Raw genomic sequence first — 20,361 nt, 5'->3', positions numbered from 1 at the left:
ATACAACTCCACATGGGCACATATACAAAGCGTTACTTGGAGAGCGTGCTTGATTGATTTGCCCCAGCTCATAATCACTGCACCGAGTCAGGTTTGACCAGTAGACTCCTTTCTTCTCCCAGCTCCTCACAGCCACCCTGTGATGTCACAAGTGACCCGTGACAGGTCTTGTTCACAGACTGACAAAAACATTGTGTTTATATAGAGATTTTCTTCATCTCTCAATTATTTTAAAATATCTTTATTTGCGTTCATGACAACAAATGCTCAAACCGTTGACCAGTATAAATGCTGTCCTGCCGAAACAACACTATCTGCTGTTACATGAAACTGGGTAAAAGCCTGTCTCTTTCTGTAAAGCTTTTTAAGCAATAAAACTATTAGCATCAATGTCTCGTTTTGGACTGGTTTATTTCACATGACATGTATTCTTGTCAAACTGCCACCACTGAAATCATTCAAAAGCACTCTTTATTGACAACAAGAACTCTTTTCAGTGCAAGGGAGGATTCATGTATTTCCTCTTTCTTCTGCATTTTATATTTAGTAAAGGAGAAAGTGCCTGATTGTTTCTATAATGTCATCGGTTTAGCCGTTCAGAAGCACGTTGCTCTTTCCAAGGTAATTGTTACTTGCATATTGTGGGTAAACCAAGAGGCATGATGAGATGCTGGAGGTGTTATGACAAACCCTGCTTTTACTTTACTGTGTGCTCCCTACATTAAACTGGTTATTGAACCTGGACCATCTCTCATCCTTCACTTCTACTAATGAATTACTCTCCAACTCTGGGGAAACAAACCACAAATGTGTGTATTGTATTATCATGATGTGCTAGAATTGACCTTGCTCTAAAGACTCACTGTGCTGTCTGTATTAACTTGTATTATAACAAGGTCGATTAATGTCAGTGGGCTTGGACAGCATTTAAATACTCCCGCTTCTAGAACATAAAAAAGTTTACAAACAAGAGGAGGCCATTCGGCCCATCTTGCTTATTTGGTTGTTAGTAACTTATTGATCAGAATCTCATCAAGCAGCTTCTTGAAGGATCCCAGGGTGTCAGCTTCAAAAATATTCAAAAATATTCTCTGTGTAAAAAAGTGCCTCCTATTTTCTGTTCTGAATGCTTCTTTATCTAATCTCCACGTGTGACCCCTGGTCCTTGTTTCTTTTTTTCAGGCCGAAAAAGTCCCTTGGGTCGACATTGTCAATATCTTTTAGGATTTTGAATGCTTGAATCAGATCGCCGCGTAGTCTTCTTTGTTCGACTGAATAGATTCAATTCTTTTAGCCTGTCTGCATACAACATGCCTTTTAAACCCGGGATAATTTTGGTCACTCTTCTTTGCACTCTTTCTAGAGCAGCAATATCCTTTTTGTAATGTGGTGACCAGAAATGAACACAATATTCTAGGTGAGGTCTTACTAATGCATTGTAAAGTTTCAACATTACTTCCCTTGATTTAAATTCAACACTTCTCACAATATATCCGAGCATCTTGTTGGCCTTTTTTATAGCTTCCCCACATTGTCTAGATGAAGACATTTCTGAGTCAACATAAACTCCTTGGTATTTTTCATAAATTCCTTCTTCAATTTCAGTATTGCTCTATACAGACACAGACCACACTGTAGTGTTTAGATGACTGGATGTGAGGAGCTTTGTGTTAACAATGGGAGAACTGGGCTGACTGGGGAGGTAACTGATGCCTATGTCAATTGTCTTATTACTGTGTTATTACATTATAAACAGCAGTGGTGCTCTGGCTCCCTCTTGTGGTCAGTGTGAATGATGGCAGTGTGTGCAGCTATGCAAGGCACTGATGCCTGTTTCCAGGCTATACAAACACAGAGATGGATTCAATCAAACACTAAGTTCACAGTTTAAAAGAAGAGTGGATTAGTTCTATTTGTATATGTGTTCTAAGCGCTGCACTTCTGTTTCAATAGGTGTCATATTATGATATTTATAATGCACATTTTTATTGCCTGCGTGCAGTACCTTACACTTTTCTGTATTAAATGTCAGTTGCCATGTGTTTGCCCAGTTCTGAATGCTGTCTAGATCATTTTGAATGACCTTTGCTGCTGCAACAGTGTTTGCCACTTCTCCTATTTTTGTGTTGTTGTAAATAACAAGTTTGCTTACTATACCAGAATCTAAATCCTTAGTGTAGATTAGGAATAGCAGCGGACCTAATACTGATCCCTGTGGTACACCACTGGTTACCTCGCTCCATTTTGAGTTTTCTCCTCTAATCTGTTTTCTACATATTAACCACTCCCTAATCCATGTGCATGCATTTCCTTGAATCCCACCTGCATTCAATTTGAGAATTAATCTTTTAGCAGGACTTTGTCAAAAGCTTTCTGAAAATCTAAATAAACCATGCCATATGCTTTGCAATTATCCATTGTCGATGTTGCATCCTCAAAAAAGTCAAGCAGGTTAGTTAGACACGATCTCCCTTTCCTAAAACCATGCTGACTGTCTCCCAGGATACTTTTACCATATAGGTAATTTTCCATTTTGGATCTTATTATAGTTTCCATAAGTTTACATATAATAGAAGTCAGACTTATTGGTCTGTAGTTACCTGGCTCGGTTTTGTCTCCCTTTTTGTGGATCGGTATTACGTTTGCAATTTTCCAGTCTGTCGGTACAACCCCTGTGTCAAGAGACTGTTGCATGATCTTGGTTGGCGGTTTGTAAATAACTTCTTTCATTTCTTTGAGTACTATTGGGAGGATCTCATCCAGCCCAGTGGATTTGTTTATTTGAAGAGCTCCTCGTCCCTTTAACACTTCTGCCTCTGTTATGCTAAAGTTATTTAAAACTGGATAGAAACAGGTTGACATGTGGGGCATGTTGTCCGTGTCCTCCTTTGTAAAAACCTGTGAAAAGTAATCATTTCATATATTTGCTATTTTTTATTTTTTCATCTATGATTTTGCCATTTGTATCTCTTAGACATTTAACCTCCTCTTTGAATGTTCTCTTGCTGTTATAATATTGGAAAAACATTTTGGAATTGGTTTTAGCCCCCTTAGCAATGTTCATTTATATCTATCTCTCTTGGCCTTTCTAACTTCCTTTTTGACTTGTGTTTGCAGTTCCAAATAGGAGTGGCAAACACTGTTGCAGCAGCAGAGGACATTCAAAGTGATCTAGACAGCATTCAGAACTGGGCAGACACAGAAATGTGTAAGGTACTGCACACAGGCAATACATTTCTCCCCCCTTCCTTTCTATATTGGTTAATTGTGGGCTCTATTTTCTTTTTTTAACATCACTGAGTCCCTTATCCCTGTGCAACCACAATGTAGAAACATATAGAGAATGTATGGGAATGGACAATATATATCACTGCTGTTTCTCTTAAAGCGTGTTTATTTATTTCTAATACTGGACCCTGTCTTAATACTGTATTACATTATGAATATGAATATAGCTGAATTATTCATTGTAGATAATACTTAGAATACCAGATACATATTTAGCATTAAAAAGCAATACATGTGATTTATTTAACAGTCGTTCATTATTTTGTGTATCAGCCGCCACACGAAGCTGAACGCAGTGCGGTATACTGTAATGATGCTCCAGTCAGTCTGCCCGGACTGCACCTGAACCATTTTAAAAACACGAAGCCCCTAATAAGCTAAATTGTAAAAATTAGGAAAAAATTGCGCAGATATAACGAAGCTAAATTTGAACTCCTAGCTGGAGCAACGAGAGAGGGCGAAAGGGCGGGCAGAGAAGGAGGGGGAGACGCTGCTAGGCAACCGGCTTGTGAACATTCCGCTCAGCTGAGGAGAGACCGTTAGGATTTAAAAATGCGAACGTTCCGAGCGGCGTTAGGCGCTCCGTTAAATTAACACACCGTTGCTGGTATATTAATTTTGAAGAAAACAATATTTTAACTCAAACAGCACTGTATTAAAAAAAAAATACTTTACTAGAAGTTCCAGAACGTTTTCCAACAAATAAAAGGTGATACGTATTTATAATAAGTATATTTGTTATGATATTAAGACTAAAAAAAATGTGCTACAGTTTGGTGTATAATTTATTTATTTATTTATTAAATGTTGTATTTATTTTTTAATATTGTATTGTTTTCACAAAATAACATCCATACATTATCAGTTCATCTGTTAGAGTAATCAAATCACAAATATTACTCGTCAGTAATTCATACACAGACACACTGTGGTAACTTCAAGAAGTTAAAATGTAAGGTTGGATTCAAGTTTAACCAAATAAATAAGTAAATACATTTGTATCTCTTGCTGGTGCCACGGCTTGTCTCTGTATCAATTCAGTGATATTTGAGGTTTTGTTTAGTACACACTAGCAGGTGATCTGATAATCTTATTGATGTTATTTTGTGAAAACAATAACACGTTAATACTGTGCTACAAAAAATGACTCGACGTGTTGTAACTTGTGCGGGTGATGTCACGGGTTGTCATGGCAGCGCCGATCATCACGGGAGTGGTTATCAGTGGTTGTCAGAGAAACGCTGGAGTTCCGCTGGCTTCCGAGGTATCCAACCCGAATATCTAAATCATATCTAAAACATATGATTTTAAACCGTTTTGTATAATATTTTCTTTTTCGGGGCTTCGCTAATAGTTTCTTGTTTAGTCTTTGTAGATATTGGACTGGATCATTGTTTCAACGTGCATGTCTGGGTTTTGTCCAGTAGATGGCGATGCTGCTGCTGTTGTGATGTTTTGTTTAGCAGAATGCAGTTCACGTACCGTGTTACAAACGGGACGGCGCTGCACAGAGCGGTACAAACTGTGCAATTAAAATCTCCGGTAGTACTACAGACGGGCCGTCGATAGTCATCTCTGATTAACCCAACATGAATATAAATACGAACTAAGTCTGTTTCAAAGAGCACTCAGAGTGACGACGCCGGAGAGTCTGATAGCAGGTTTAATAATATGAATGTGCCTGTGTCTGATCGAGTCTTGCATCAAACTCTCCATCCTCTTTATAATATCAACACATTACACCCCCCGTACTACACACGGTGTTTCCAGTGTAGTGAATTCAGTTCCAATAACTCACACACTCAAACATGAAGAGAACAACATGTTGTTAAGTAGCACTTTTTTGTGATGCTAGAACAAGGTATATATAAGGAGTGTTGATAATTTCACCCTAAACTTGCATATTGAAAGTAGCATGTCAAAGCAAGAAGGAATCTAATAAGTAGATTATGCCTGTGTAATCACAACTCAGAGGCAGCCAGACCTATGGCATCACACATGGGACTACAGAAACTGGTACGGGATTCTGGGAATTGTAGTTTGTTTGCAGTTTTACCGTTTTGTGGCTGAACGCTGGAGGCTGCATTAGCCACTGTATTCGATTTTTTTTTTATCTGACGGGAGTAATACAAACTACACTAAGCAAAAATATAAGAGATATATTAATGTTTTATATTTTGCATGTATTTGGATTAATACTTAATATACTTAGTTTTTGTGAACACGATCACCCACAGAACTGTATAATAAAGTTTGTTTCTAGAATTCTGTTATTTGCATGTGTGTGTTTTATAATACGTATACCTGTCAGCACTGAGCTTTCAAAATAAGGGAGACTGCATGGGGCAGGACTCTGAAACAGGCCTTCACGGGCAGAGTTACCATATGACTTCATGCACACTAGAACACACTGGGATAGTTTAGGCTCTTCAACTCACACGCCAAAAGATTGTGGGAAGTGTAGTCCTGCTGTGAACAGTGACCAAGAGGTGTAGAATGTACCACAATGCATTGCAATTGGAAAAGCCTGAATTGTCCCAATAAACAAGCAGTCACATGGTAACCAGAATGCATGCCTGCCACAGGCTTCCCATGGGCCCTAAAGTATGACCAATACAGACAGGAAGGAACTGCACTGCTGGAAATAGTGATTTTAGAACCTGAAATGTTAGCAAAAATAATTGCTTTTGCAAAAACGTATGTAGGAGCTGAACTGGAATTTTGATTATTAAAAAAAAAGGAATTGTCACAGATAGCGGAGTTGGGTGGAGGTGTAAAAATAATCACGTCCAGACAATGGTATGATATGACACAAGTTGTTTTCTTTTCCTTTATTAGTGTCTGCAAACAGTGGTAATCAGGACAACAAACAAAAGAAAATGTCCAAACAAAAGAGAAACGCTAACTGAAATGTGGAGAGACAAAACAAACAAACAATAAAGTAAAATTATCCAGACTCTGGGTGGCTGTCCTTGCCTTTCTGGCCATTCTGGTGTCCACCCTCCTGGTTGGCTGTCTCTCTTTTGAATTAGTTTGTTTATGTCTGTCAAAAAAGTCAGTGAGCATTTGTTTGGTTTTATCCCTCAGTACCTCTCCAATACTCCTTTGTGCTTTCAGATACCACCCTCGACTGCTACAACACGGCCCCCTTTAATGTGCCGCGGAACGCCCCCTAATCAGCAGAACACCAATCAGCAATTGGCATTTTAATCTCCTCCCAATTCTGGGACTTTGCAGGACATTCCGTGTTGTTGCCCTCAACAAAGATGGTGACCGTCCTTTCGGGACTTCCGCCCCAAAGGTAGAACTGCCACGTCACACCATCTCTGTTGGGGCCTTCTAGGCTGGCTCACAGCCCCCTGGGAGGATGGCTTACAGCACGGGATCACTTTATCTCGTCACAGGAATGTATTCTTATTTTAGTTTATTTAGGTATGTATAGTTATTATGGTTTATGGATTGGTATGTGCTCCTTTTCTATGCACTGCACCCTCAAGTGGTAGTTTTCTTTATAGCTAATGAATTATAGAATTCAGTGTGGAAAGTAAACAATAAAGAACACAGATGACACAGTGAGGAGGAACAGCAGCAAATACAGTTCAACTGAAGACAATTAGTTTGTACTTTTGAAAGGAGTTCCTGGTATGGAACATATTGCTGTATTGGAAGGATTTTCCACTAGTTTTATTATTGGATGCAAGTTAATAAAAGCTTACTGTATTCTGAAGATTGGGAAGTTTACACACCTGGAATTATTCTAGAAGTTAAGAGCTGGAAGTGCTGCACAGTGACTGTATGATGAGTCGTAATGTAGAGGATACCTAGCCTACAAAAACTAACAAGTGGGAAAATTATTTATGAAGCCACCACAATATAAATTTAAAAGAGACAAGAGAATCTGTCAGGGAGAAGGGCCCAACATAAGGGAAAGTGGACAAGCCTGGCTTTGGTGGACAGCTTTTAACTTTACACCAGCTTTTGTTTTCAAATGAACCCCCCTCCTCCATTACTATTTCTACACACGATGCTTCAAAATAATTAACAGTTAAACATATATTCTTAAATCAGTGAAGCAGGGCTCTAGTTTATTTCTTGTTGAAGCCTGGTTCAAGACAATGTATAAATTGTATACTGAAATAGAATTTATATGAAAATTGTTACCCAATACATATTTAATAAAAGGGACAAATGAGGGGGTGGGTTTCTTCCATAAATTTTATCATGCTAAATAACTGAAGGTATAGTAATTGCCCTGTTACTGTTAAATATAAAAATAGGGTTACAGCTCATTGGAGGAGGAAAGTCTTTGCCCCCGGGTTCACACAGTGAATTAGTGAAGGGTCCTTGAGTAACACACCATATTGAGAATGGCCTGATCAGGGCAAATCAAAGCATTTGATACAGCAAGGAGGAGGAAATCCCATTGACATGGCCATTCTGACATATCAAGTGTAGAATTAATCAAGCACAAAAAAATAAGCTTTTACAAGCAAGATTGTTATTTATCAATACACACTTTTTGGCAGTTTCCAGAAAGATACAACTCCAGCTATGAAGATAACCACTGAACACACACCCATTGCAGCTCCCAGAAGGGACCACACATTGAATTGGGCTGCAAGAGAAGAAAGTAATAGTTAGAGGAATATAAAGAGAGATAGTTCTATTTTACTTGAACTGCAATTGTGTTCACATCATGCATATTACCGCTTCTAGGCATAAAGTGAAGGGATCCATCTCTCTTCAGCTCAATTGGGCCAGAAGACACAAACGCCTTTGCACCACCATCCATCCCTTCAGCACTGCGACCTACAGGAGGAATTAGGAGTCCATCAAAACAAATGGACAAAAACGCATGCAAAATGTCCCCTCCTCTCAAACAGAGCTCTTACCAAGCCTCTGTTTCCCTGGAATGCACCGTCTGCTACAGAGGCTGTCTGATGGCCGGTTTGAATCACATATCACAACACTGCAGTGGAAGTAAATCTGAAAGACAGCACACCTTGTCAAGTAAAACAAGCATCAATAGATCAGGCAGTACCATCATCCAATGAGGATTACTGAATTGAAAAACACATATATTGCATCATAAGTGTTTCTTGCAAAAGTGCAGTTACATGTTTTCATTCCAACTCACTAAAGATTTGAGAACAGTGACTATTCGTTGCTTGCAAAGCAATCCAAACCATGCATTGTGGTACAAGATCCCCATCCCAACACTCCACTTTACCTGTCCTTTCATTGCATCCCGGCCGCTTGTGAAGGAAAACATTTTCACTTCAAACCTCTTCAGATGGGAAGGGAACAGCACTCTTGCATTGCTGGAGACTGGGTGAAAGATGGTCAAGTACTCATCTGCAGAGTTCTCACAGCTAGAAAGAGAAAGTAGGTCAGGAGCACATCAGCCACAACTCCAATTCCTAGGTTTTGTAACAGCAATATCATATTCCAGCATCTTACCTGTCCACAACAACATCCCACTTTGGAGAGCTATTCCTGTCAACAGAATAGGTTGCCCAGCAGTTCTCCAAAAACAATTCAGCCTGTGGATCCCTGCTGTACAGGAGCTCTACCTCAAAATACAAGGGTCTTCGCAAGTACTTCACAACAGGGTAATCCCGAGCTCCATAGAAGTCATTGTAGGTTGAATCTGCAGAGATGCAAGGGAGAATTTTATAGGTGGAAACACACTACTAGAGCATCTATATTATTTCAATTGCCAAGTCCTACCCAATGCAAGCCGCATGATGACTGCAAGGTCCCCCAAGCCAGGCTGGACTACAGGTGCAGGATTATTCTGGTACAAGAACTGTACTACCTTGGTGTCATTGACCAGGTAGTGACAGGCAACTCTCAACCTGGAAAGAGGAGATGGGGGTTAGGAGAGTTTCAGGCTCAACCACAAGGATACTCAATTTGATTGCAATCCTTACCGGTAAGATGTGAACAGCACGTCATTCTCATAAGTCAGGAGGTTGTTGTCAAACTGGAAGAGAAATCACAAAAGGCTCGGGTTGCAATTAACTTGTAGATTTAGTATGGAGCTGCATACCAAGTTACAGACTAGCTAATATGGTACTCAGGATCATCCCCAGCTGTGTACTAATTTTGTACCAATTTCACAATTTAAAAATAAAAAGCGTTGGTTATGAATATTGCAATTTCATAATTGAACACTTTTGGGACCTCATGTTTGTTACAGTTAGTATGACACCACAAGTCTGTCTACAGAAACTGCTAGACTAATTTGGTATTGTTTTAGTAACCTCTAGGAGGGCAACAGCAGTAAATTTTGGATTTGTTGCAAATACACATTTGAATACACAGCTGGCAACTCTTGAGCTGCAATTGGTATCAACTCGTGTACTAGTTTAGTCCCATCCTATGTACTAGCCACGGGATCTTCCCCAGTTAGTACACTCCTTCCAGCTCACTGCTATTGACCCAAAAGTTCTATAGGCAGCACATGCAATGCCATAACCAAGAGACATGTGTCGCAGCACCTTTGTCAACTGAACAAGCAGTTAAATACAAAAAAGGTGGCATCCTTCAGGACGTACACAATTCATGCAAGTAATTCAGCTGATAGAAACACTGGTCACCATGGCTCCCCAGAGTGATCCAGGGTTGTTGGTCAACTTGTCAATATGTTGAACCTCCTCAAAATATGGTTTTAAAAATGTGTCAATACTAACCCGTCTAGTTGTTCCACAGGAGTTGACATTGAAGTAGAAAACCGCATTGATAGCATCAGACTGAAGAGGCCGGCAACTCTGATCCCTTAGAGTTAGTTGACTTGGAGACAAGCTGGGGACAGATTCCACTTTCACAGCGAGAGCTGCCATAGTTCCATTGGTGAAGCAATCTGAAACACAGCATTTGGATCCAGGTTAAGGAAACAGATTATAGCTTCAATACCACTCCATGCAACCTTTGGCCAATCTCAAAAGCAGCTATTCTAAAAAATGCTTGGTCTGCAGGAGAGTTACCAATCATCTTTGTAGGGAAACTGCAGGACAGAGAAAAGTCAGCCACCACAACCATGGTCCCAACATCCTTCAAGGTCAAGTCAAGCCTGCTTCTGATGCCCGAAGAACTGATCACCTACAGGAGACAATACATCAGGTCAGTAATGTGGTGAACCCAAGACAACTAAAAACACATTAAAGTTCCATCACTTACTTCATATGTGGCATCAACTGAATTGTATGGCACAGTCATCCAGAAATTGGTAGCATTGGCATTATACTTGTACAGGGCAAGCAGACTTCCACCAAGTTCTCTTGAGCCCACAAAAGGAACCCAGTTGCGACCCATGTTGCCATATGTTACCATGGTATAGAATGCAGCACCATCACAGTAGCCAGTTACTGTAGGTAGAACTGCAAGAGGAAAAGCAGTTGTCAGGGCAATGGACTGGATTGTCAGAAAAGAGTAGTTGTAGACCACAAACAGTCAGGCACTTACTGATGTCTTTGAGAATGGCTTCAACTACAGCAGGATGAGTAAAGGGTGTATTCTCTGGCACTATATTCAGCAAGTAGGTCAGGGGCAGAATGTAGGTTCTGGTGTCTGGAGGAGTTACCTGAAAGAAACATGGGTTTGTAGGATTACACCCAAAGTCAGACAGCAAGCAAGTGTTTTCAAAATGGCAATTGGATGGTTGAACAGGTGGGATGTTACCTTTTGCTTCACATTGGGGTCCTCAAATGGCACCTGGAGAGTGTAAGTCTTGGATCCATTGGGAAAGACATGCTCCTGGACATTATAACCTTTTAGGTTGGCTTCTGGCACAGTTAACGTCTCTGGTCCAACTATAATTTTGACCAGCTCCACATCAGGCAGGAATGTCCCCAGGGTCACATTGAACACTCTGGCTTTAGGAACAGTGTCTGAAATTAAAGCACGCAGTTAAATGAAGGCTATGAAGTGGAGCACTGCAACAAATCCCTTTGATTTACTGCATGTGGACAAGTTCTACATACTGTTTGTGACAACTGGTGGCCGAGGCATGAAAGGAGTGGTTATTGGATGAAGTACTGTGTACTTGGTCTTCTCAGGCCCATCTTGCCAGGTATGCTCCAGCATTGGTTCAATAGAGTAAGAGATCACATAGGTGTTGTCCACTACATGGCTCTGAAAGCACAGAAGCATCTTAGGAAGCAAGCTTTAAAATGAGAAGGATTTAGAAGATATTGAACGTCTACATACCTTGTAATATCCACCATCAGCTCCCACAGGAATTTTTACAGTGATTAGCTGGGGACCGACATCCAGTTTATAATCTCTATTATGAATCGTTGCAGGGTCAAGCTTGCGGCCATCAACTCCCATTTGAACATCAAGGGTAGTAATTTGTGGCGTCGGAACAAGGGGAGGTAGAACACGGGGAACATTCCATGTAATCATCTGTTCTGTGAAGGCTGTTCCATCTGACAGAAAGGAACACCATAGACTTGGTATAGAAAACACACTTAAACCTAGAACAGTTCTTGAGCACCGTTGCCCTCCATAATCTTACTCACCAGTAGGACATGTAACTGCAGTGTCCACCATCATGACCATCCATCTTTGCTTATAAAAGGTGGTTGATCTTAGCACAGCCATTGGTACAGTTTGGATCTGTTGGAGGGGAAGGGGAACTTTTACTAAAATAAAAGACTAAATCTACCTTCATTGTCTGAATATACTGTACTACACAACAATGAAGCCTAGACTACTTACCACCTGAGGCTGGCTTTCTGTGGAGTTGTATGCAGCTCTAACCAGAATTCGAGTTGGTGTAGTGTTTATGCCATAGCCATTTGTCATGGCCTGAGCAACAGTCATGGTTGTCTTTCTATTTGCTGGGAGATGGAACACAATTTTCCAGATGCTGTTGTCAGCAGCAGTTGCCTAGCAAAGAGAAAACCCCATTAGAATAGGGAGTTTGAACACAAAGCATCCCCAGTCTAAAGGATTTGTCACAGCATATGGCTTGTTTAATAAAACATGAACTAAAACTGAAGGGTGAAATGTATCACTGAAACCGTTATATGATCAAACGTCTCTAATGGAACAGAGAATCCTCAAATACAACTGCGTACGAAAGAGCCTATGTGAAAGCATGTGGTCTGGATCGGATACAGGCAGAGTTTGTAGCCACTCATTTGTACTGGACCTTAATATCAGTGTACCAAACTTTAGGATAATACTTGAAATTGCTCCTATACAGCAGACTTCAAAAAGGTATATCAGGACACATTTATCATGAAGGGTTTATAACCCTGCACATATGAAGCCACTACCTAAGTGGTTGAAATACAAAGCTTACACACTGACAAGAAAGTGTTAACTTCACCACAATCATGTTTTACCACAACAAATCACAGAATACGTATACAAAGCCAATGCCTTAAATGTTACACAATTCCAATATGACCACCCTCTTGGGAGACAGGTTAAAGTTAAGGGGGCCGTTAGATTTTGCTTCAACTAGATGAGACAGTAGAGTAGACCTCAATTAGGCAAGACCAAGGGGATGTGAATGAAGCAAATGCAAAGTCACATGATTCTACCTCAGGGTATGCAAGGGACCAATCAGGATCATCTTGAACAAAGTTTGGCTCAATAAGTGGCACCCCTCTTCTCACAGAAACCTAAAGAGAATTCACATTAGTCATGAGTGAAGCACTTCTGTAATGACAATTAAAATACCCACACAACCCAACAAGTTATACTGAACAGCATTATCACATCCCGATAGCCCTTACCTCCATGTAGTTTCTTTCACACAGAATCTCCCTCTCTGCCCATGGAGAATAGCGGCATGTCATGCTCTGAACATAGGAGGAAGCTGAAGTCATAGCACTGTTTGAGAAGACACTGATTTGTACTGTCAGCTTGTAGGTCTCATCATTCTGGAAACAAAGGCTAAAGTTAGTCCCAGCATGTCACCATTAGAAACACGTTTAAAAAGAAATATAATTAAAACTCACTGTGTTCTGAGCAAAGCAGCTCACCACAGAAGCAAGGAACTTGGCATTTCCCAAGAAGTCAACGGTTAAGCTATATCCACACTGTGCGGCCAGTCTTGGAGAGAGGGACACAAGCGCCCCCTTATTGTCTATGGAAAATAAATTAAGTTGGCCTTTTAAGAAACTGTACACGTGATCAAGCAAGGTAGAGATATAACAAAGTGAACACCCCCACCGCCACGTTCCATAAGCAATTTTGTAAAAACGAGTTATATTAATAGAATTATGCGCCCATTCGGAACAGTATGTTTAGAGTAAATAATTTATATTTCGGCGCACTTGCAGTCAACAAATCTGACTAAGGTTGTAGCAGCACAGGTCTATTTAGGGTGATCAGCAACATGCTTTTAAAGTTAACGCAAGAGTTTCATACACTGCATTTGAAAAAAACGAAGCCTTACAGCGCAGGAGTACTCTGTTCTTAATTCAGGTTATTACATTACGACTCAACAGGCTTTATACATCAAAAGCTTTCCATTCAAGAAAATTGATCACTCACCAATCACATTGATACGAAAATACTTTCCAACAAAAGACTTATCCAACATCATCATCATAACACTCCCTTGACATTCTGTCCTCACCGAGCCTGCAGAAGACAACGATACATGAAAACACACAACCGGCAAATAAACAGCAAGCTAAAAGAACAGATGTGCTGAAGCGACCGTTATCGTACCTAGAGGCGGGTTCTGCGTCCAAACTTCAGTGACTAACACTGCTAACAGCAATGTTATTCTGCATTGGAAGAAAAAAAACACGCAAGTGAGACACACACAATAAAATGAACGTTTCTAAAGTAGAGAAAAGATCAACAATTACCCAAATCTAAGACAACACGGCATCATTAAATCCAAGGCAGCCCCAACCGTGAACTTCTTTCACCGTTATAAAGAACCAATAATAAAAACAAACCCGTCAGTAGTTAAGTTTGGTGTTCCTTAGAGCCCAATGGGTTTATAAAGAGGTTCAGGTGCTAATGGGAGCTAATTAGCTGCAATTGATGCGCGCACCTCTTTCATATTAGTCCTCTAATTTTCAATCAGTACGTTAATTAAAATAAATAATAATAATAATAATAATAATAATAATAATAATAATAATAATAATAATAATAATAATAATAACCCATTTAGAAGATTGTACTTTGAATTTAAGTTTGGCAGAAGTACGTGCGGAACAAACTGGACTGTCACCGACAAGGACTGTCTGATTAAAGGCCCAGCTATGGAGGCATGTAGTAAACATATGCTTAGGTAGGCTAAGCATATATTAAAGTAGACAATTTATTTGAGGCCACTTGATTTAAGAAACAGTGCAAAGCATCTCTTTCGCATGTCAGATTTGCCATGACAGGGGCAGTCCCGGGGAATAGAATGACCAAGTGGCAAATGGAAAGCACAACGCTTAACCTGAAATACAACGCGCAGTATTGATTTAGAACAGAATCAACACAAATCGGATGGCGTGTTGGAAATTTGAATTGTAATCAATTTATTTAAGATTTGAAGTTCACATTTCAATTATTGAGCTTAATTACATTCATTATTTTATGTATAATTAATTCAATTAGTGTGTTGAGCATATTCAATTTGGCATATTATCTTCGAATGTTGAGTTTTGTCTATTTGACAGCTGTTACTTCAATTCAAATGTTGAACTTTGTCGTTGATGTTTGACGCTCCGGCTTTTGCAGTTCACATTTTTGTTACATTCCACCTCTCATAGGTTTGAACACAAACGGGTTTATTTGTGAAATTGTCAGATTGTTTCTTGTGTATCCAGCGCTCATCTGAACTAACTGCTTCAGTAGTCTGTTCCCGTGAATAGACAGCACATGCCTGAGGGGGTGTGTTCTGTACAGCTGTGCATTTGAGTAAAGTTTGTCGCGGAGTTTTAAACGTTCCCATGGCAACTGAGTCAACAAAACCAACATCATCACGCTTTGAGACGCAAGCTAAGGGCTAAGAAGTAAATGGTAAAAAGTGAAAGCAGTGTAAGTCAGTGGAATTTTTTGATTGTTTGATTTTATCAAATGTTCACGATAATCATGTATGTTCTGTAAATGCGGAATGCAATTAGTCGATATGTAAAAGCATGAATAAATGAATGGTGTCTATTCCTAACGCATCGGTAAAGTTCAGTATAGTGCCGCTTTTGTAGCAGCAAGCAGGCTTGTTCCGTCGTCTTGATATCACTATGTAACACAATTTTTGTTCCTGGGTAGTAGGTGTTATTTCCTAATTGCTTATGCCTCAAAAGTATAGAAAATGGCTACTATTCCCCACAAACTTTGCTTTTGTTACCAGGACAGTGATATTTTGAAATTTACCTTTTTCCAATGAGAAAACGGACGAATTTGTGTCTTTTGGTTCACATAAAGTCAGAATAAAACAACATATGAATCCAAATTAACATGTATTTATACTAAAGTAATACAAAAATGACTACAAAAGATTTAGAAGTGAGTAGTTTTTCGAGATTTAAGATTATACTGTAAATCACTTTCACGAATCAGCCCCCAAATGTAGTCTCCCATCATGTTCTCGTTATACTGTCCTTGGTAGCGGCGTTCAAAGTCCATTATATCCTGGTGGAAGCGCTCACCTTGCTCCTCCGAGTACGCTCCCATGTTCTCCTTGAATTTATCAAGATGAGCATCAAGGATATGGACTTTGAGGGACATCCTTCAGCCCATTGTGCCGTAGTTCTTCACCAGAGTCTCAACCAGCTCCACATAGTTTTCGGCCTTGTGATTGCCCAGGAAGCCCCGAACCACTGCGACAAAGCTGTTCCAAGCCGATTTCTCCTTACTAATAAGCTTCTTGGGGAATTCAATGCACTCCAGGATCTTCTTTATCTGTGGTACGACGAAGACACCGGTTTTGAACTTTGTCTCAGACAGCTTAGGGAAGAAGTCTTGAAGGTACCTGAAAGACCCTTCTCTTTACTTCTAAAGACGGCTGCTCTCTCTCTCCGGAGGAGTGGGTACGGGGAGCTCATGGCAGTGTGGCACCGGGGCGATGGATGAAGGAAGGTCCGGATACGTGATAGCAGGTGCATTCTTGCCAGTCCGACATTTGGAAGGGTCCATCATGCAGAAGTAGCAGTTGCTTGAGTGGTCAGTGGGTTCCCGCCAAATTCTTGGGATAGCGAACTTCATGGCTCTCTTTTCCCCTCTGTACCATCCTACAAAAATACATTTATTTCACCCATGACTAATGTGTAAGAGATTCTCGCAACATTTTTCATATATGATATATTTATTCAATAACATTGAAAATTGTAAAACATTTTAAAATTAAAAACTTTTACAATTTTAAAAATTTTAACAAATTTTATAACATAAAATTCCGAGCAATAATTGTCCATCTTACCTTCCAGAGTTTTTTTTTGCAGTGCTCGCAGGTGAAATGAGGTGCCCAGGGTTTGTCTTGATCCCCGACAGGCATGCCAAAATATGCGTTGTAGGCCTCACACATCTTAGCAGATGCTTCCACGGAGTACTTTTTCACTCTTGTCTTGATAAATTTGCCGCAGACATAGCAAAATGCGTCTGCCGGATGCTTGCAGCCTCTTGATGCCATCTCAGAAAAATGCAGATATGTATCCACTTAGGCAGCTGGAACTAAACTGAACTGGTGGGCTTAAGGCCCCTGTATTTATACTACTATTTATATTACTGGAAAGTTCTAGAAAGTTCTAGAAGTTACTCCAAGTTTACTCAGCACTGAATCTATCTGGAATGTTCTGGAAAATAGCTAAATTTCAAAATATCACTGTCCTGGTCACAAAAGCAAAGTTTGTGGGGAATAATAGCCATTTTCTATACTTTTGAGGCATAAGCAATTAGAAAATAACACTTACTACCCAGGAACCAAAAAAAAAAAAAAAAAAAAAAAAAAATTGTTACACGGTGATATCTGCCTCCGGTGGCTTCTTTGAGGATTGCGAACAAATTGTGACTGAAAAAAAGATCAAGAATGTACCAATCTAGCGCGAAGAAGCGTAAAAAGAAAAAAACTGAGGAAGAAAAACAACATGAGAAAGGTATTGTATTATTTGATTTAGCTCCGTTTTTATTGCTGTAGCTTGCTTGCATGCTGGCTGTGCCCAGGCGCGTAGTCACAGTGTACACATTGAGGCAGCCGAGGCCCTCGGTAAAAATCGACTCAATTCTTAATTGTGAAGACCAAAATAATAATAAAAAATGTACCCACTTTCTTTTTTAAGAGTGTAAAATTGATATATATATATATATATATATATATATATATAAAATGTTATTTTTAATTTCTTCACATTACTATAATCTCGGGCTGTGTATTTGCATCTATAGCGACCCGGCCTGTGCGCCAGGCAGCACCGGGACCTCTGGACCGGTTTCCCCCGCCTGAAGTACTGTACTACTTCCTATCATCGATTTATACAGACAAAAGAATATTAAAGTTGAGTGAGAAACTGTGTGCTAAACTCTTTCAAAGCAGGAGTCACAGTGTCAGCACCCGTCCCAGCAGTATCAGCACCAGTCTTACCGGTCAGCAGCAGTTACCAGTCCCAGCAGTGTAAGGCAACTTAAGTAGCAGTGAACCAAATGCAAGTCAATAAAGGTATGAACCCATCTACTTATTAATAGTGATGTTATATTCTTGTCCTTTTAAAATCACATATTTCTGACAGTGTCAATATCGTCATTGTAGGTTGCTGTGGTTTTGCTGGGAGACAATTAGTTTTGATCTTTGAAATAATATGGGTCATCAAATTTTAACATTAACATCATCATCCAAGAGACTTAATATTGCTTTGCAGTTTACACGAACAGTCTCCAGGCTTTGTAAGATGATAACTTTTACCTTTGTAACATGAACAGGATCTGCAAGAGGTTTGTTCAACTGTTTTTTTTTTTTTGGGGGGGGGGTTCAAACCAAATCCTGCTTAGGGCCCCCAAAAGGCGAGAAACAGTCCTGTCTATTACCAGTACAAAACACACACACACACACACACACACACACAGGCAGCAGTTGTACAGTGTTATACAAGGAAAATAACAAGATATACTCATGACACATTAAGTGTTGAGATGACGATATCACATTATTTTTACATTAGTAGACTATTATTTATTTTACAGTTGTCACACACAACCTACATAAAATAATAATAATAATAATACACATTTCAAGAATCACAAATGTATACAAATTCTGCCACCCTTTTATACAGTTGGGTTTTTACTGGAACAATCTAGGAGGTAAAGTAGTTGCTTGCTAGCTGTCTGTCTGTCCATCCATCTAGTGCAGGAGTTGTTAACCCATGGTCCTAAAGAGAGCCTCAATCCTGCAGCGGCTCCCCTATAACTTTCCTGCCGTATCGGAGCGCCTGTCAGTCTGCGAGTGAACGGCGGTGTGAGCCGTGTCTTAGAGCGCATAACCTTCAAAGTAAAAAAAAAAATAAGATCCGTATTAATTTGGAATAGCATTAAAAATTGACGCAGACGTCTTCTTTTCATCCTTTCTTCATTCATCCCTTCCTCTTTTCTTTTGATATTTAGCGGAGAAATTGAACTTTTTATAGACCTCCTCGGAGTCTCCTCCCCCCTCCCTCGCTTCTGAGCTCCGTCAGCGGGCACAGTGCCGGGTTTTGTCCCCCGCCTTCAGCGCACAATGCCCCGGCTTGGCCCGTGTGGGTTTCCCGTCGCAGCCCCCAAGTGCTTCGTAGGCAGTGGCCCTCTATAATAGGCGCAGTCGAGCCGAAAGAGAGCACCAGACTCCAGCGGAGAGATAGCAGCAGCAGCGCCGCACACGAATACACCCGGCACAGAGTAGAAATGGGGACTCGGTCGAATTTACGAAGCGGTTCCCGTACTCGAAATGTCAAAGGTAAGTAAAAATAAATACTGAATCTTATAGCAGTATGGATTTACATTGACAATGACGTGTTTGATTTATTTATTTATTGTCATTTATTTTAAGTCTTTGTTAAGTTTAACACGCAGTGAGGAGCAACTAATAACATAAATGAGCAGATAGACTTCGTTTGTTTATTTTTTTTCATCTCTTTTCAAATATTCATTTATGTACTTTGAAATGTTATATATTTGATCATTCACATATATATATTCAACACAATCTATATTATATTATTAAATATACGGGGTTAGTCTATGTATGTATTTCTTTGTATCGCTTGTTTTGAGTTTGCGAACATGGTCCTTTTAGTATTCCTTATTTTTAGTCGTTTTCCGTTTGATAGAAATTTCAGACATGCTCAATCAATATCAGGGTCTGCTGCTGTGTATTATAAAGAGATTTCAGACATGCTCAATCAATATCAGGGTCTGCTGCTGCGTATTATAAAGAGATTTCAGACATGCTCAATCCATATCAGTATCTGCTGCTGTGTATTATAAAGAGATTTCAGACATGCTCAATCCATATCAGGGTCTGCTGCTGTGTATTATAAAGAGATTTCAGACATGCTCAATCAATATCAGGGTCTGCTGCTGTGTATTATAAAGAGATTTCAGACATGCTCAATCAATATCAGTATCTGCTGCTGCGTATTATAAAGAGATTTCAGACATGCTCAATCCATATCAGTATCTGCTGCTGTGTATTATAAAGAGATTTCAGACATGCTCAATCAATATCAGGGTCTGCTGCTGTGTATTATAAAGAGATTTCAGACATGCTCAATCAATATCAGGGTCTGCTGCTGCGTATTATAAAGAGATTTCAGACATGCTCAATCCATATCAGTATCTGCTGCTGTGTATTATAAAGAGATTTCAGACATGCTCAATCCATATCAGGGTCTGCTGCTGTGTATTATAAAGAGATTTCAGACATGCTCAATCAATATCAGGGTCTGCTGCTGTGTATTATAAAGAGATTTCAGACATGCTCAATCCATATCAGTATCTGCTGCTGTGTATTATAAAGAGATTTCAGACATGCTCAATCAATATCAGTATCTGCTGCTGTGTATTATAAAGAGATTTCAGACATGCTCAATCAATATCAGTATCTGCTGCTGCGTATTATAAAGAGATTTCAGA

At 39.8% G+C, this 20,361-nt stretch overlaps 2 protein-coding genes across 2 annotated transcripts; both read right to left on the bottom strand.

Moving 5' to 3' along the window:
• Positions 1–7,326: 7,326 nt before the first annotated feature.
• LOC131702976 (zona pellucida sperm-binding protein 2-like) lies at positions 7,327–10,148 on the bottom strand. Its single transcript, XM_059005843.1, has 8 exons — positions 9,984–10,148; positions 9,222–9,274; positions 9,019–9,146; positions 8,749–8,938; positions 8,519–8,660; positions 8,181–8,274; positions 7,996–8,097; positions 7,327–7,903 (listed from the first exon to the last, which is right to left on the bottom strand). The coding sequence occupies exons 1-8, from the start codon at positions 10,131–10,133 to the stop codon at positions 7,794–7,796; spliced, it is 969 nt and encodes a 322-aa protein (XP_058861826.1). The 5' UTR covers positions 10,134–10,148; the 3' UTR covers positions 7,327–7,793.
• A 543-nt stretch (positions 10,149–10,691) lies between these two features.
• LOC131703095 (uncharacterized) lies at positions 10,692–12,922 on the bottom strand. Its single transcript, XM_059005962.1, has 8 exons — positions 12,846–12,922; positions 12,013–12,183; positions 11,814–11,910; positions 11,500–11,720; positions 11,274–11,424; positions 10,972–11,180; positions 10,752–10,873; positions 10,692–10,704 (listed from the first exon to the last, which is right to left on the bottom strand). The coding sequence occupies exons 2-8, from the start codon at positions 12,115–12,117 to the stop codon at positions 10,692–10,694; spliced, it is 918 nt and encodes a 305-aa protein (XP_058861945.1). The 5' UTR covers positions 12,118–12,183; positions 12,846–12,922.
• Between the last annotated feature and the right edge of the window lie 7,439 nt (positions 12,923–20,361).

Source organism: Acipenser ruthenus, chromosome 32 (assembly GCF_902713425.1).
Source record: "Acipenser ruthenus chromosome 32, fAciRut3.2 maternal haplotype, whole genome shotgun sequence".
NCBI lineage: Eukaryota > Metazoa > Chordata > Actinopteri > Acipenseriformes > Acipenseridae > Acipenser > Acipenser ruthenus.
The sequence above is the reverse complement of the archived record's forward strand: the minus strand, read 5'-3'. Positions and strand labels throughout refer to the sequence as shown.